We start from the raw sequence: 18,698 nt of genomic DNA on the forward strand, positions 1-18,698 counted from the left end.
GCTCTTCTCAGGCTGGCGGTAGTACTGCTCCTCTGAGCGGTACTACCGCAGGAGCCAGCAGTAGTACCGGGCTCCAGCACGGTAGTACCATGGGCTTCCACGGTAGTACCACTCCTCCTAAGCGGTAGTACCGTGAGTTCTGGCCTGGCGCTGCTGCACAAGCGGTAGTAGGGGCGGATGTAATTTTAGTACCGTGTCGCCTAGCCAGGTACAGCAGCAGGAGCGGAGGTAGGGGCGGATGTAATTTTTTACATCCGCACCGTTCACGGTAGTACCGCACCCCTGGTTCGCGGTAGTACCGTGTCGGATTTTCGCATCGATAAAATCTCAGCGGAGGTAGTCACGGAAGTAATTTTTTACATCTGTGCCTACTGTGCCTGGACTGTGGCTGCCCTGCGGTAGTACCGCACAGGGTCGCAGTAGTACCGCGCTTGCGGTTCTACTGCACCCTATCTATGCTCTTCTGTTCAGGTCCAGCCTCTGCCGCGCCCACGGTAGTACCACGGTTTGCCGCGGTAGTACCGCAGGCCCGTGCAGTAGTACCGCTCCTGTGGTGCGGTAGTACCGCGGGTCGCGGGCTGAGAGGTGGGTAACGGTTGGAATTGTTCCCCCACTATATAAGGGGGTCTTCTTCTCCAAGAAGACTTATCTCTTCCATCCCTAAGCTCCACTGTTGCTCCAAGCTCCATTTTCGTCCGATCTCTCTCCATAGCCAATCAAACTTATTGATTTGCTCGGGATTGGTTGAGAAGGCCCCGATCTACACTTCCACCAAGAGAAGTTTGATCCCCCCCCCACTAATCCCTAGCGGATCTTGTTACTCTTGGGTGTTTGAGCACCCTAGACGGTTGAGGTCACTTCGGAGCCATAGTCCATTGTGGTGAAGCTTCATGGTGTCGTTGGGAGCCTCCAATTAAGTTGTGGAGATTGCCCCAACCTTGTTTGTAAAGGTTCGGTCGCCGCCTTCAAGGGCACCAATAGTGGAATCACGGCATCTCGCATTGTGTGAGGGCGTGAGGAGAATATGGTGGCCCTAGTGGCTTCTTGGGGAGCATTGTGCCTCCACACCGCTCTAACGGAGATGCACTTCCCCTCAAAAGGAAGGAACTTCGGTAACACATCCTCGTCTCCACCGGCTCCACTCTTGGTTATCTCGCGCCTTTACTTTTGCAAGCTTACTTGTGTTATATCCCTTACTTGCTTGTGTGCTTGTTGTTGTTGCATCATATAGGTTGTTCACCTAGTTGCATATCTAGACAACCTACCTTGATGCAAAGTTTAATTTGGTAAAGAAAAGCTAAAAATTGTTAGTTGCCTATTCATCCCCCCCTCTAGTCAACTATATCGATCCTTTCACTCCCTCTCGTACAACCCTAGCCGTCATCTACTGTTTCTCTCTTTGTGCTGCTTCCGGCGATTCCATCCCATGACCGCGTGCACGGTTGGTCGGGAGAGCAAGTGCCTCCGAAACCCTGTTGTTCGAGATCCTGCCCAAGAGAACGACAATAAGGTTTTTGGGGAGCGTCTTGACGCGACTGCTCCCGATCCGTCCCTGTCTTCGTCCGCCTCTGCTTCCACTACTTCCTCTACATCGATGCCATGGCTGATGACGAAGTCGCCAAGAAGAAGGCCTTGGCTGATGCCGAGGCTGCTGCTGCCGCCGCCGCGTTGGCCTGGCCAACCGGAGGGTATGACTCGTTCATCCCCTATTTGCTCGTTCATGTGCTAACCGTATATATGTTGTTCATAGATGTTTCGGTTCTATGTACTGTAGGTGCTCACATGCTTAGGTATCGGTATGAGATGCATACCGTATTTGCCATGTTTACTGTCTACTTGTGGATTAGATTAATCGAGTAAGTGCTAATATTTCCAACAGGTAAGTCACGGAGAAGTGCATCGATGCACGCAGCGGCAGCTGCACGCACCGCATGGACGGTGCGCATGCCGTTGCGATTCGGATCAGCTGAGCGTGCTAGTTAGAGTATATGGCTGAACGTTGGGGGGCAAAGTGTTATGCGTATTCGAAGGACCAAGCCTGACAACACGATCTGACACAAGCAAGTACGTGCACAGACGAATACGACGTGCAACGCAGCAGCCTACACCCGCACATTCGCACAACCCGGCTACACTTCATTGTCAGGAGTGTTTTCAGTTAATGCACGATGTACTGTGTACAGCGACGCAGGCACGCAGCAACCTTAGCTAGGCAAACATTATCATATTTTTTATTAGTTGCTGTAATCACATGGTTCATCCATAAACACCGAAAATATCTCTAGTTCTATTTCAAACGAAACGCTTAATACATTATTGACTTAATAAATAAAAAAATCATAAGCGATCTCCAACACTACACGTAGATAACCAAACTAGCATGGCCTACGTTTTAACAGCATTTTTGCTAGGCCACTAAAGTACTAAACGGGAGCACGAATGCCCACGCTGCACACTTCGTCCATCCAACGCGCTCACGGGCAGCTGTTACGTCGTACACACAGCAGAGAACACGTCCCCGCATGCGTGCATGGCGCGGCCGCACCACCGCCATGTTGACTATCGGGTCATGGTCCCCACCTGCTCGCACATAACACTTGTCACGGCGCCATGCAAAGCAAATAGTATGGGACGCAGGACAGCGCCACGGCCGCGCTATATACACGCCGCGCGGAAAAAGTAATGGTTTTAGCATGCGCGCTATCGTTCCGGACGCTCCAGCGGATGCGTAAAAACCGTGCGTACGGTATATGTAATTCAGCGCGCTGGTGGAAACGCTATCATGCGCCGCTTATTTTCTACGTTCGCTCCCGTGCGCTGGACTCTCGAGCGCTCGCGCGCAACTCCAACTGCCCATCCAGCCGCGCCGCCGCCGCCGCCCATGCCACCCTATTTTTCCGGCGACCGTTCCGGCGCTTCCCCGGTCTCTTCCCACGCGGCTGCGGCTTCCTCCCTCTCTCTCTAGTTAGCGCCGCCCGTCGCGCGCGGCAGTCCTCCGACGAATAGCGCCCGGCCGCCCACCGTCGCTTGGCGCCCGCAAGGTGTTCGACAAAAGGCCCGCAATATATGTATTGCTTTCAACTTCCACATTTTTACATGAAATTTGGTGCATGTTGTTTATAGCCTAGTTTTGAACATTTTAGATGAGTTCGCCATATGATTCTTCCGAAGAAGAATTTGATATGGAAGAGGAGGAGGATCTTGCAATGATCCTAGCTATGCAGATCAATAAAAAATCGAAGCACGGTGTTTCGTTTATGGGTCGGCAGAAAAATTGGAGGGATATGATTGATGCCCACAACAGATTGATGAGGCACTATTTTGTGGAGAATCCCACATACCCCGAGTCGTACTTTCGTCGCCGGTTTAGGATGAGCACCGAGTTATTCAGGCGCATTGCAGAGAAACTAGCGAGCCATGACCGGTTTTTTCAGCAGAGGAGGAATGCGCCGGAGAGCTCGGGCATAGCACCTTTCAGAAGGTGACAACCGCTTTGCGTATGTTGGCATACGGTATCCCCGCTGATCTAGTTGATGATCACTTGGCCATTGGTGAGAGCCAAGCCATCATGTGTGTCAAGCGCTTCACAGTCGGAATTGTGCAAGTGTTTGGCCTAGAGTACTTGAGAACTCCCAGTGCTGAAGACGTCGCAAGGCTATTGGAGATGAACAAAGCTCGCGGGTTCCTAAGTATGCTTGGCTAATAGATTGCATGCATTGGAGTTGGAAGAATTGTCCAAAGGCATGGCATGGCCAATTCCACGGACAAAAAAAGGGTTCCACTATAATCCATGAAGCCGTGGCCGATCAAGAGACTTGTATTTGGCATGCCTTTTTTGGAATGCCTGGATATTTGAATGACATCAACGTTGTCAACCGGTCACCACTGATGAGTAAGTTTGCAAATGGTGAACTGCCACTAGTGCAGTTTGTAGCTAATGGTCGTACATACAACCATGACTACTATCTTGCGGATGGCATCTACCCAAAGTGGCAAACATTTGTGAAGCCGCTGAAAAAACTGGAAGGTAAGAAATATATTGATTTCCACAATGCTCAGGCGGCGGCTAGAAAATATGTGGAGAGAGCTTTTGGGATTTTGCAAGCCCAATTTACTACTGTAAGAGGATCGGCTAGATTTTGGGATCAAAAGATGCTTCGGTACATAATGCACACTTGTGTGATCATGCACAACATGATCACCGAGAATGAGCGTGGCCAAGAAGTAGACTACTCTCACTATGAGCTCTTGGGACATCCCGTGCGAGTGCGGCGGAGGGCTGAAAGGGTGGCCCATTTTGTTGTCTCCTATACCATCCGACGTCCGGCAGCGCATAATGAACTCAAGAAGGATCTCATTGCGGAGTGGTGGGCTTGGAATGGCCGCTAAAGAGCATCGTGATTTGTGCTTTTGATGTTGTATTGTTGAACTATTTGTTGTATTTCATGAAAGATACTATTTGCTTGAGTTGTAATAAATTGAACTATTCATTTTAAACTTGGTTGAATGATGTTTGTGATTTAAAAATTATATGCCATGTCTTTGTTTTGTGAATGTGTTGTGAGATAAAATGCAACAAATGTGATGCGCCGGCTGCTCGCGCGCGTTGCATTTTTGCGTGGCTGCTGAAGCCAGCGCTGCGCGCCACGCTAAATCTGGCGATGGACGCATCACAAACCAGATTTTAGCGCGCCGCGCGTTGGGCGCATGTTGGAGATGCTCTAATGCTTACACGCCACCCAGAGGCCAGAGTGTGTCAGATACTTTAGTGATAACAGTACCAGGCACCAGGTCCTTTGCGTCGGATGTGTACCCGACGAGCCCACCAAACCGACGTGGACACGGGTATTTCGCAAGTATGAATCGATGTATGTCACCTTTTCTCGTTTGAACAAAGATTAATGCCCAAATCACATCGCCTGGAGCAGCGGCTGGATATCTGTGTTCAGGACGTCCGCTCTCGTAAGTCACGATGAGACTTAGATAGTGTTTGGTTCTCTAGTCTTAGGACTTTTTTTAATCCCTAAAACTTTTTGAAAAAGACTTTTAAGGAGGTGATTCTAAGGACTTTAGTAAAAAGTCCCAAAAAAGTCCCCCCTGTTTGGTTTGCTAGGAATTTTTTTTAATCCCAACATAAAAAAGTCCCTAAAACCAAACCCCCCGTTAGCTTCCAAGTCACAGAAGCTGAGTCCAACATACACTGCGTCAACCGGGATGTCTTGCGAACTCCCCCGCAAGCCGGCGACGACGTTCCTTGTCATGAGCTTTCGTCTAGAAATACTTATCTAGCTTGTTAACCAGACAGACACTTGCACGGCAAGGAATTAGTTAGATTATTAAGCACCGGCGCGCCGCCGCGCGACGGCTGTGCTGCACCTGCACTGTCCAAGAAGCGCCGCCACCTCACATGCCAACCAAGAAAGTAGCGCTGAAAAGCCCGAGAGCGCCTCGACGCCGGAGCAGAGCAAGAGGGCGGTGGTGAGCTACTGGGGCATCGAGCCGCGGAAGCTCGTCAAGGACGACGGCACGGAGTGGCCGTGGTTCTGCTTCAGGCCGTGGGACACGTCCATCGACGTGACCAAGCACCACGAGCCCAAGGCCCTGGCGGACAAAGTGGCCTACTTCGTCGTCAGGTCGCTGCGCGTGCCCCGGGACATCTTCTTCCAGCGGCGGCACGCGAGCCACGCGCTGCTGTTGGAGACGGTGGCGGCCGTGCCCCCCATGGTGGGCGGCGTGCTGCTGCACCTGCGCTCGCTCCGCCGCTTCGAGCACAGCGGCGGCTGGATCCGGGCGCTCATTGAGGAGGCCGAGAACGAGCGCATGCACCTCATGACCTTCATGGAGGTGACGCAGCCGCGGGAGTAAAATGCAAGCGTGGTCCTAAATTTTTTTCAAAAGTGTCGATTGGGTTCTAATTTTTTGAAAATGCACATCTGGGTTCTAATTCTTTCTAAGTTATTCACCGGAGGTCCTAATTTCGTCTGACCGCCGCTAACCAGCTCGCGTGGCGCTTTGACCGCTGCCACGTCGACTCGAGGGCCCACACGGGAGATTTCCCGCGGTTGGAGGTGGCAACATACCCGCTTGGGCTGGCGATGAGATGGGCAGCGAGAAAAGGGCTAATGCTAGAGGTGGAGGAGGCGCTTGGGCAGCCTTCTTCCCACAGTGCTTCACGGCAGACGAGCTAGCGGCGGCGGACACGGTGGCGACGGCGTGGCGCCAGAGAGAGGGAGAGAGCGAGCAGAAGACCTAGGGACCAGGGAATGAGGAAAGCGTAAACTCCAGGGGCCAAATTCCTTAAATTCCCAACCTCCAACCGCGGAAAATCTCCCCCGTGGGCCTTCGAGTCGGCGTGGCGGCGGTCAAAGCACCACGCGAGCTGGTCAGGCGGTCAAATAAAATTAGGACCTTGAATGAACAACTTAGAAGAATTAGGACTCATATGTGCATTTTAAAAAAATTAGGATCCAATCAACATTTTTAAGAAAGAATTAGGACCACGCCTGCATTTTACTTCCGCCGCGGTGGTGGGAACGCGCGCTCGTGCTCGCCGCGCAGGGCGTCTTCGTCAACGCCTACTTCGTCGGCTACCTCATTTCCCCCAAGTTCGCGCACCGCTTCGTCGGCTACCTCGAGGAGGAGGCCGTGGATTCTTACACCGAGTACCTCAAGGACCTCGAGGCCGGCTTGATCGAGAACACGCCTGCCCCGGCCATCGCCATCGACTACTGGCGCCTCCCCGCCGACGCCAGGCTCAAGGACCTCGTCACCGCCGTGCGCGCCGATGAGGCGCATCACCGCGACGCCAACCACTACGCATCGGACATCCATTACCAGGGAATGACGCTGAATCAGACGCCTGCGTCGCTCGGCTACCACTGATCAGCTCAATGGACCATAGGTCGATGCCTGCTCGGCTACCACTGTCGCTGATGTTTGTCCTGTTAATTTGGGATTGATTGTTGCGCGTGCAGTCTGTTTGGTGTAAACGATGTATGTGTATGAGATCTTTTGTGTCACTTTGTACCCAAACATATGTCTACGTAAGCCGGTATTGCTTGTAAACATGATTTGATTACTTTTCTAGAAAAATATACTATGTGATATTATTGCTTGACAATAATTTTTTAACAGACGTGCAACATGCATACTTTCCTAGGCAAAATGGGACCGACTACAGTCAGTCGATTGAATTAGATTTGGGCCAGTTTTTTTAAAAGGGGACTCCCCGGCCTCTGCATCAGAATGATGCAAGTAGCCACATTTATAAATAAAATAAGTTCAATAAGGTCTTACAGTCTTGAAACAAAAAGAAGGCTAGCTCACAAAGAGCCTCAACGCCAAAAACAAAAGGCTCTAGAGCCACAACCGGCTGGCAAAACAATGATAGGTAAACTAATCGCCTATCCTATTACATGACCGCCATCCAAACCGATTGAAGATATCCCTTGCTACCATCTCCAACCGGACAGATCCAGTAACCAAACGCTCCCTGGCCTCCGTCGGAGTGAGGAAGGACCACATACGGATCAGCATTGTAGCTCAGAATAAAACCTGCAAAAAATGAATAGTTGTTGTTTTGTTAAAAGACAAATCATTTCTGCAGTTCCAAATTGCCCACATCAACGCACATACTCCTACACGAATGTGTCTAGCTGTATCGGACTCTATCCTAACAAGTCACGTTCCAAATAACGTACTGACCGAATTCGGAGGAGTAATGTTAAAGGCAATTTGCACAGTGCGCCACAAAACTCTCGCCAATGGGCTATCAAAGAAGAGGTGCTTAATGGTCTCGTCCCGATCACAGAAACTACACCTAGTAGATTCTGTCCAATTGCACTTAACCAAGTTGTCCTTTGTTAAAATGATTTGTTTATGTACAAACCACATAAACACTTTAATCTTCAAAGGAACATTTACTTTCCAAACATGTTTGGAACTAGGAATGACACTAGAGTTAATGACATCGATATACATCGACTTAACCGTAAATTCTCCAGACCTAGTAAGTTTCCAACACAACTGATCGGGCTGATGAGCTAGCTGAACCTCCATCAGTCTACTCACCAAATGAAGCCATGCTTCCCACCTGTCACCAACAAGCACCCTCCGAAACTGAATATTAAGGGGGATGGACTGCATAGTCGTTGCAACTAGGGCATCACGTCGTTCAACAATACGATACAGGGACGGATACTGGATCGCCAATGGCGTATCACCCAGCCAAGTATCCTCCCAGAAACGGGTATTGTTGCCATTACCGATAATAAACTTTGTTCTATTAAAGAAGGCTGACTTAACTCTCATAAGCCCCTTCCAAAACGGCGAATCAGTTGGTCTCACTATCACCTGTGACAAAGTCTTGGACTGCAGATACTTGTTACGGAGAATCTGCGCCCACGTTGCGTCAGTCTCAACTGACAACTTATAAAGCCACTTACTGAGAAGGCATCTATTCTTGACCTCAAGATTCTCAATACCCAGACCCCCTTGGTCCTTTGGTCTACAGATGATATCCCATTTGGCGAGTCGGTATTTTCTCTTTAGTTCATCACTCTGCCAAAAAAACCTTGATCGATAGAAGTCCAGCCTTTTCCTAACCCCAACTGGAACTTCAAAGAAAGATAAGAGGAACATGGGCATACTCGTGAGCACCGAATTAATAAGAATCAACCGGCCTCCATAAGACATAAGTTTGCCCTTCCAGTAACTAAGTTTCTTCTCAAACCGATCTTCGATGCATTTCCACTCTCTGTTCGTTAGCTTACGATGGTGAATGGGTATACCTAGGTAAGTGAAAGGTAAAGCCCCTAGTTCACATCCAAACAATTGCCTATAAGCCTCTTGTTCCTCCTTGGTGAAAGAATCGAGATAGACCTAGAGGGGGGGGTGAATAGGTACAATTACAAATTTTAATTATTACTTGGCAATTTTTAGGCAATAATGCGGAATATGAAGATGAGCCTAACAATTGCACGTGAGCACAAAGTACTAAGCAAATAACACAAACACGTAAGTAGGCAAGCACAATATAATGTACGCAAGTGTAAAGAGACAAGTAACCACAAGTACAGAGTTAAGGTTAGGAATAACTGCAACTCCGGGAGACGAGGATGTAAGCCGATGTTCACTCCCTTGGAGGGGAGCTAGTCACCGTTAGAGGGATGGATGTTACCACGAAGGCACACCAACGCCACGAAGGCTCACCCTATTCTCCCTTTGAGACAACACCACAGAGGCGTTTCTCAACCACTAGTGGTAGACCTTGGGGTGGTCTCCAAACCCTCACAAACTTTTCCGAGGGTAATCACAAAGTTCGATTCCTCTCCGGATGACTCCTACCTACTAGGAGTCTCCAACCTCCAAGAGTAACAAGAACGATGGGGAAATGCTCAAAACTTGCTCAAGTCACGAATTCCTTTGGTGCAAAGAAGGGGAAGAAGTGGATCTATCACTTGATTGGAGAACTTCTCTCCAAATGCTCCTAGAACACTTGGAATCTAGGATTTAGTGTGGATGAATGAGAGAGAGAGTGAGGAGAGTTCTTGTGAGGCTCAAAGTGAATGGTCAACCCTATCCCGTGGAAGGGAAGGGTGTATATATAGGTGGTGGGAAAAAGTGGCCGTTTGGGGTACAGAATGGCCGGACGTTCAGAGAACGTCGGACGTCCGGAGGCCCAAATGGGTCCGGACGTCCGACAGTCATCGGACGACCGGCCGCTGTGAAAAGTGTGACCCACAATCTAGTGTACAGGATACGGACGTCCGAGCGGAGCCGGACATCCGTAAGAATGCTTCTGATGTGAAAGTGTCGGACGTCCGGAGGGTTCCGGACATCCGTAAAAATGTTTCTGTTGTGGAAGTGTCGGACGTCCGAAAGTGTCCGGACATCCGGGCAATCAGGAAGGACCGGACGTCCGTAGAACACCGGACGTCCGAAGGCAAGGTATATAGATAGCAACTTTTGAGCAAGTTTTTCACAGATCCATCGATCCCCTCTTAATAGTGCGGGATCCCTATACTCAAGAACAAACCATAAATGAAGTCAACATCTTGTATCTCCATTCTTGAGTTATATGCTTTTGTCCCTAGTCATGATCCATGCACATGGTCTTTGGAACATAATCCTGAGATATACTTGATAAACATGATTAGTCCCGAGCATATGTGTTGTCATCAACATAAAAATATAATTAAGGGCATGATTGCACTTTCAATCTCCCCCTTTTTGGTAGTTGATGACAACTCATATGCATACTCATAATAGTAATCGGAAGTATTTGTTGTGGAGCTCAATAACCATAATAAGAATAAGTAGCGAGCGAGCTCCCCCTCAACGTGACACCACAGATACTACTAAAAACAAAAATGATGAGGGCGCCCCCTCAAACTGATGCCACGATAATCAAGAGTTACACTTCATATAGATTCACCAAATCTCAGATTCAACAAACTCATAACCAACAAACTCATAACATAGTTCAACAACTCATAACATAGCTCATAACATAGTTCAACAAACTACTCATAACATAGGTTCGATTACATAATGAGCTAGAGTAATGCATATGGAGCCTACTCCCCCTTTGGCATCAAGTATCCAAAGAAAAGAACTAGGGGAATGGCATGACATTATTAAAGATCATCCTCATCATCATCATCATGAACACCACTGCCACCAGCCTCGTCGAAGAAATCAGCCCACTCAGGACTGGAGGGAAAACCAAAATCAGAAGGGGGATCTGTAGGAAGACGCTCATCGTCACTCACATCATATACGCCTGAGTCTCTCAGACGAGTCTTCAGAGCGTTCTTGGAAGTGACCATGCGAGTGACCACATCGTGGTGTTGGGAGCAATGGTAGGTGAACATCTTCATCATGGCTGAATGAGCCTTCCCAAGAAAACGAGCAATGCGCCCAAAGGGGGCATCACTGGAAGGAGGATGGGTAGCGTGAGAAGGAAAATTAGCAGCAGTGCGACTAGCAGTAGCGGGAGGAGGAGGAACATGGTCAGCCGCCATGTGAGGTGGGATGACCCATCTCTCATGTATATGAGTGCGTGCAATGGGAAAGGGAGCTACACTCTCGATAAATGCCTGAATAAAAGGTGCATGAGGGAAAGCCCGCTTATGCTGGAAAGCCCGCTTGAATGGAAAACGCCAAATGGAGACTTGATTTAGACCCTTTTGTTTTTCAGTGCTAGACAAAGATGATATGGGTCTAAGGAGATCCGCACAGACCGCAATGCCTTTGGGCTTATGGTTGGGGTCATCCTTGTGGATTTTGAACCTAGTGTCGGAAAATCCAAGTGCGGTGACAAACTCAGCATAAGATGCTATGAGTGCAGTGTCGGAGGTCATCCATGTGACAGTGTTATCAGGAGCAAAGTAACATGTGGCATAAAACTGATGGATGGCAGCGTGGTTAAAATCGTGTTGAAAGGCGAATGGGGCAGCAAGATTTGACGACTCAATGAGCTCAATGGCTCCCGGATATTTCTCCGGATGAGTGAGAATGTGCTCAAGATCAATGCAAACATGAAGTGACAAGACTTTAGGGATGACAATCGTGGTGAAGATGTCGGCTTGGACATTTGTGCGAAAGCGACTATCCTGAGAATCCCTAACAACAGTAAATTGATCTACATCACGATGCAATTTAAGATATGAAGATTTGGGGACCTCGTTGAAACGCTTAACATGGCGGCCTAGTGATAGGGGAGGCTCAATGGAGATGTGATGGGCATCACCGTGGGGTTGCACCGGAGGAGGAGGTTGAAAGGTTGGACGACGAGTGCCGGGCTTGGGGGCAGCGACGCGGACGCCAATCATCGGGGACAAATCCACCTCTTCAAGCTCATCCTCAAAATCTGACCCCTCCGAAGAGGAATCACTGGACGAGCTGGGAGGACGAGCGACACGTTTCCGAGGGCGATCTTCCTCCTGGGAGTCGTCGGAGCCACCACGACGAGATGGACGAGCCGGCCCTCCGGCGACTTGCTTGCGTGCGGAGTGCTTGGACCGAGGCATCGTGACCTAGGGGAGAAGGAAAGCACATGTCAACACCCCTCCATAGATCAGGGTGAATGCATGAGGAGGGGGGAGGGAAGGTTGTGCCCTACCTTTCGAGGAAGAGCACGGAGGAGCCGAGCGACGTGCTGGAGCAGGGGGTCGACGAACTGTCCGGGGAGAGAACCTCCGAGTAGAACGGGCTGGACGGGCCGGACGGCGAGTCGTAGATCCGCGGCGGGGAGAAACCCCGGCGAGGGGTATGGCGGCGGGCGGCTGCGGGGAGTGGACGCATGGCAGGAGCGGCGGCGGACCAAGTGGAGAGGATGTGGTTAGTTGACCGAACCCTACGGCGCAGTATATATAGACCCCAGTAAAAACGTACGGATGTCCGGAGCCTACGGACGATCGGAGTCATATATGCGTCCGGACGTCCGGGAACGGACGGACGACCGGAGTCTGGACCATCAGCAAATAGAGGATGACAGAGATGATTCGACGGACGTCCAACGGCTTCGGACAACCGGGCAGATTGTAACAGAAAGGTTTTTACGGACGTCCGAAGCTTCATCGTCTAGGCCAACTTAAGGGAACCAGAGTGGATTTTACAGACGTCCGGAGAGGCCGGACGACCGGTCGAAGGTAACCAGAGCAGAATATACGGACGTCCGGATGCTTACGGATGTCCGGCAGTGAAATACCACACGGACGTCCGGAACCTACGGACGTCCGACGCCAGAAGTTTGGACAGGAAGCAAGAATGCAGGTGCTGATCATGATGAGTAGAAAGGCATTTTTTCACAGTAAAACTTATTTATGTAGTAACTCATATCCTACCTTACTCAATCATAGCCATAGACTACAAGTGGTGGCTAATGCCACAATGTCTGAGTAGACATGACATGACACAGAAAGACTTGAACTTTAAGTGCATAGTCACTACTCCATCATGTTAAAGCACCATAGGTCTAGACCCATGGATACTTTGAGAGTGTTGGTTCTTTTTATGCATTGAGTAGGGCGAGAACATTCATGAATTGAATGTCTCCCCCTAAGTATATGCCTACATCATGACAAGACATTAGATTCATGCATGACTGGGTACTAGATTTCACATAATGTTGTCAAGCTCCAGGATACCAAGTTCACGCCTAAGTCGACAGAACCTTGCTTCATCTAGGGGTTTGGTGAAGATATCTGCTAGTTGAAAATCTGTACCAATGTGATCAATGTGAATATCACCCTTTTCAACATGATCTCTCAAGAAATGATACCTAATATCAATGTGTTTGGTGCGGAGATGATCTTTGGGGTTCTCAGCAATATTGATGGCACTTTCATTATCACACAGAAGAGGCACATTTCTATAGGTGATACCGTAATCCTTCAAAGTTTGCCTCATCCATAAAAACTGAGTTGCACAACTAGCGACAACAATGTATTCAGCTTCTGCGGTAGAGAGAGCAATACAATTTTGTTTCTTCGAGGACCAACTCACCAAGGATCGTCCAAGAAACTAACATGCACCGGATGTGGACTTACGATCCACTTTGTCTCCAGCCCAATCCGCATCCGTGTACCCAATGAGATCAAACTTAGCATCCTTGGGGTACTAGAGGCCCAACTTTGGGGTGTGAACAAGGTATCTAAGAATATGCTTAACCGCCTTATGATGACTTTCCTTAGGGAAAGCTTGAAATCTAGCACACATGCATACACTGAACATGATGTCTGGTCTAGATGCACAAAGATAAAGCAATGAACCAATCATAGAGCGGTAAGTAGATGGGTCGAAAGGAGTACCATTTGTGTCTTTAGTGAGAGTGATTTTGGTTGGGATGGGTGTCTTGCATGGACTAGCGTCAGACATACCAAACTTTTGTAGAATATCCTTGAGGTACTTTGCTTGAGATAAGCAAATTCCTTCTTGAAATTGTTGAATTTGAAATCCGAGAAAGAACTTCAAATCCGTATTGAGTGACATTTCAAAATTCTTGGTCATTGAATCCGCAAACTTCTTGCACAAATGAATGTTAGGAGAACCAAAAATGATGTCATGTACATAGATTTGGCATAGAATCAAATCACCCTTGTCCCTCTTAGTAAAAAGAGTGGGATCGATCACCCCTCTCACAAAACCATCATCGAGTAAAAACTTCTTCAAATGATCATACCAAGCACGAGGTGCTTGTTTGAGGCCATACAAAGCCTTATGAAGTTTATACACATAGTCTTTGTGAAAGAGGTCAACGAACCCGGGTGGTTGTGACACATATACTTCTTCTTGTAGAGGACCGTTAAGGAAAGCACTCTTCACATCCATTTGATGTAATGTAAAGCCATTGAAAGCGGCATAAGCAAGTAAAATGCGAATGGATTCAAGACGGGCAACGGGGGCAAAGGTCTCACCAAAGTCCAAACCTTCAACTTGTGAGTACCCTTGTGCCACTAACCTTGCCTTGTTTCGGATGATGACACCATTTTCATCTTGCTTGTTCTTGAAAATCCATTTTGTTCCAATGACGTTGTGCTCGGTGGACGGCCTCTTGACTAGTGACCACACTTGGTTGCGTTCAAAACTGTTCAACTCTTCTTGCATAGCAACAAGCCAATCGTTGTCCATCAATGCCTCTTGTACCTTGAGTGGTTCAATACTGGACACAAACGAGAAGTGAGCACAAAAGTTTGTCAAATGTTTACGAGTGACTCTACCTTCCGAGATGCCGGTGAGGATTTTGTCAACATCAACACGACCGGCCACTCGAGGCATGATGGAGGTGAGGGTTTCACGAGGTTCAACTTCATGTCCATCATCCACATCTTCAACATATGGATCATTCACGTGTGGAGGAAGATCTTCTTGTTCATGTTGCATTTGTTGAGGTTCGTCATCCATGATTGGACTTTCTTGTTCTTGCTCTTGATGATGATCTTGTTCTTGATGGTTATCATTAAGTGAGACTTGATCAACCTCATCAACTTGGGCTAAGGGTATAGGTTGAACAATAGGAACTTGTGTTGGTATGGATGTTGAAGTAGTTTGATGATGCGTGAGACCTCCATCTTCTTCTTCATCATCATGAGGTTCTTGTTCCATAGGAAGAAGTGCACCAACACCCATGTTCAAAATGTCTTGAGAAGAATCTTCTTCACCTACATCACTTAGATTAACTTGCTCCCCATGGGAGCCATTAAATTCATCAAACACCACGTCACAAGTTTCTACAACACATCCATTGGATTTGTTGTAGACTCTATAGGCGTGAGAGTTTGATCCATAACCAACAAATATACCCTCAATAGTTTTGGATTGAAATTTTCCTAACCGTTCTCTTTTGTTGAGAATGAAACATTTGCACCCAAATACACGAAAGTACTTGACATTTGGCTTGTTTCCAGTTAGAAGCTCATACGGAGTCTTTTCCAATATAGTGCGGAGGAAGATTCGGTTTGATGCATGGCATGCGGTATTGACAGCTTCAGCCCAAAAACTATGTGGTGACTTGTATTCATCCAACATGGACCTTGCCAATTCTACAAGTGTACGGCTCTTCTGTTCGGCTACACCATTTTGCTGAGGAGTGTATGGAGCTGAATATTGATGCTCAATCCCTTCATCACTAAGAAATTCTTCCAAGGTATAGTTCTTGAACTCAGACCCATTGTCACTCCTTATTTCTCGGATTTCTCTGTCAAACTTGTGTTGGGCTTGCTTGGCAAAATCAATGAAGGTGATCTTCGTTTCGTCCTTGGACTTGAGGAAGAACACCCATGTATATCTTGAGTAATCATCAACAATGACAAGCCCATACATTTTCCCACCAAGACTATCCCATGAAGGAGGCCCAAAAAGATCCACATGAAGGAGCTCCAGGGGCCTTGAAGTAGATACTATGTTCTTGGGTGGGTGCTTTGATTGATGTTGCTTCCCGGCTATGCATGCACTACACACACGATCTTTCTTAAAAGAGACATTGGTTAGTCCAAGGATGTGATTTCCCTTTAAGAGATCTTGAAGATTTCTCATGCCGACATGGGCTAGCCGGCGATGCCATAGCCACCCCTTGTCGGCCTTGGCCATTAGACAAGTTGCATGGAATGTGCTCTCTTTCGAGAAATCAACCGTGTAAAGGTTGCCATCCAACTCTCCAACAAAGGCCACTTCGAGAGTATCTCTCTTAAAGACTTTCACATCTGTTAGTCCAAAGAGTGTATCATAACCAACAGAAGCCAATTGGCGAACAGAAAGCAAGTGATATTTAAGGGATTGGACAAGCATAACATTTGCAAGAGACATGTCATTGGTGATAGCCACCTTGCCCAACCCGAGTACCTGTCCTTTTGAACCTCCACCAAACATAATGCTCATGAATGGTTGAATAGCTTCCATGAAATCGTAGAGCAATTTGCTATCTCCGGTCATATGATTTGTACATCCACTATCAATCACCCATTTCACTCCACCGGAGAAGCTTACCTACGCACAATTAGGACTTGGTTAGAGGCACCCATTTTGCAATGGGACCTCTCAAGTTAGTTACAAGGGTCTTAGGGACCCAAATAGCATAGAAACGGAATGCATTTCGAGGACCAACAAATTTTGCAAAGACTTCGCCATCCTTAGTCTTCCGAAGTACATAGGAAGAAGGCATGAACTCTTTAGGCTTGTTGAGAGTGGGCATGCCCCTTGTGGCCTTCCCACTCACAACCTTACCTTTCTCCTTGTGCCCTTCTCTTACAAAAGTTTCGTTTAGAGGAGTTGTGCACTTTTGGGAGGACATCTTCTTCTTACTTGTGCTAGGGTCAAACCCAAGTCCCTCTTTGGCAAACACCTCATTGTGTTGACTCAAAATCTCATCAAGATTCTTTTGCCCTTGAGCACATGTCATGAGACCTTTCTCAATTTGAGCCTTGAGAAAATGATTTTCCTCAAGAATAGATGCTAGATCACTACTAGATTTAGTAGCACAAGCATCAACATTTATAATAGGGGAAGAGTAAGCCTTGGCTAAAGTTTCAAGATAAGTAAGTTTGAGCGTCTCAAAACTCTTTCTAAGAACGGTGAGCTCTCCTTCCTTAGTCTTGAGGGACACGGATAGAAGCTCACAATCCTTAGCTAGAGAAGCATGAGACTTCACAAGCTTGCTTTTATCATTCATTAACTCTTCACAAGAGTCAATAGCCTTTTTCAAGGAGGCAAGATCATTAGTGTGAACATCAATGTTTGCACCAATTTTTAAGCATAGTTCATCATTTCGTGCTTTCTCATATTGGACTTTCCGCTCAAGGATTTCACACTTTTCCTTTTCCTCGGTGACGAGGGTTTCGAGTTCCTTAATGGTGATGGTGTGCTCACTCACCATCTCCATAAGCATACGAAACATAGTGAGTTTCTTTCCTTTGAGGGAGCACATGAACTTATTAAGTTTAGCAATCATAGGATCATCTAGATCATCATCCTCATAGCTATCCTCCGCATCAAGGTACTCATCACTAGGAGTAGAAGGTTTGAAAAGAGGAGGATTTCATCGTGGACTTACCTTGACCTTGTCAGAAGAGCTTTGGTCCTCTCCTTCTTCAACCATGGCCTTTGCCATTAGGCACTTGTGAGCGTTGCCCTTGTAATCTTTCATGTAGTTGTAGGTGACCACGTCACCACTCTTGTTTACTAACCTCAACGTGTTTTGACAGTCTTGAGAAACTCCGGCAACACCACTAACATCATCCGGATCAGATTCTTCTTGAGCAACCATTGCCATTCCATCTCTCTTCTTGAGCTTGGAGTTCAAAGGATTTGGCAACTTCTTCTTGGGAAAGGTCTTGGGAAACCTTGGTTTATCTTCTCTCTTCTCATAAGGGCACTCATTGGAGAAGTGACTGGTTTCCTCACAGTTGTAGCATTTTCTCACTTTCTTCTTTTGAAATCTTCCCTTGAATTTTCCGGCGCTAAACTTCTTGACAAAAAGAGCCATGTCTTCATACGAAGGGCCCTCGTCGGTGTCAATCTCATTACCATCTTCATCCTCATCATCATCTTCTTCTTCTTCACTTTGCTCATCTTCACATACTTGCTTGGCCTTCAATGCAAGATTGACTTTTGATGATGGGGAACCATGCATGGCAAGATGTTTTGTGGCATTGGCCTTTGACTCTTCAAATAGTTGGAAGGTGGATATGATGTCATCTGTAGTCATTTCCTTGAAGGTATGGTGTTGTCTTATGTCCCACACCATTTGATGATGATATGGAGCAAGAGCATGAAGCAACTTATCCACAAGAAACCTCTTAGTCATATTGAATCCATCTTGAGTCTTGGCACACTCACATGACTCAATATCCGTAGTGAGAGTCATGAGACGCTCAAGGAGTTGATTGGGGGTTTCACCCTTTTCCATACAAATTTTTTGCAATTGCCCTTTGGCAATTTCATATTGAGCACTCCGGAGGGTAGAAGTGTCAGTCCTGGATCGTATAATACTTTCCCAGAGTTCCTTGGCACTTTTGATGTGTATGAACGGTCTCCTTTGCTTTTCATCCATACCTCTCCTTATACACATGATTGTCGTGTCATTGAGGTTCTTGTCATATATTTCTCTTGGTGTGGGGTTCTTTGGATCAACCACATGATAGCCATACTCTATAATCTCCAGCATCTCATCGTTTCCATGTCGAAGATGATCCTGCATA

General features: G+C 47.5%; 1 protein-coding gene across 1 annotated transcript; it reads left to right on the forward strand.

The window, feature by feature from the left end:
- The first annotated feature begins 3,840 nt into the window (after positions 1-3,840).
- LOC119361120 (ubiquinol oxidase 1b, mitochondrial-like) lies at positions 3,841-6,882 on the forward strand. Its single transcript, XM_037626484.1, has 3 exons — positions 3,841-4,027; positions 5,342-5,844; positions 6,496-6,882. The coding sequence occupies exons 1-3, from the start codon at positions 3,841-3,843 to the stop codon at positions 6,880-6,882; spliced, it is 1,077 nt and encodes a 358-aa protein (XP_037482381.1).
- Positions 6,883-18,698: the final 11,816 nt, after the last annotated feature.

The sequence above is a fragment of the Triticum dicoccoides genome, chromosome 2B (genome assembly GCF_002162155.2).
Source record: "Triticum dicoccoides isolate Atlit2015 ecotype Zavitan chromosome 2B, WEW_v2.0, whole genome shotgun sequence".
Taxonomy (NCBI): Eukaryota; Viridiplantae; Streptophyta; class Magnoliopsida; order Poales; family Poaceae; genus Triticum; species Triticum dicoccoides.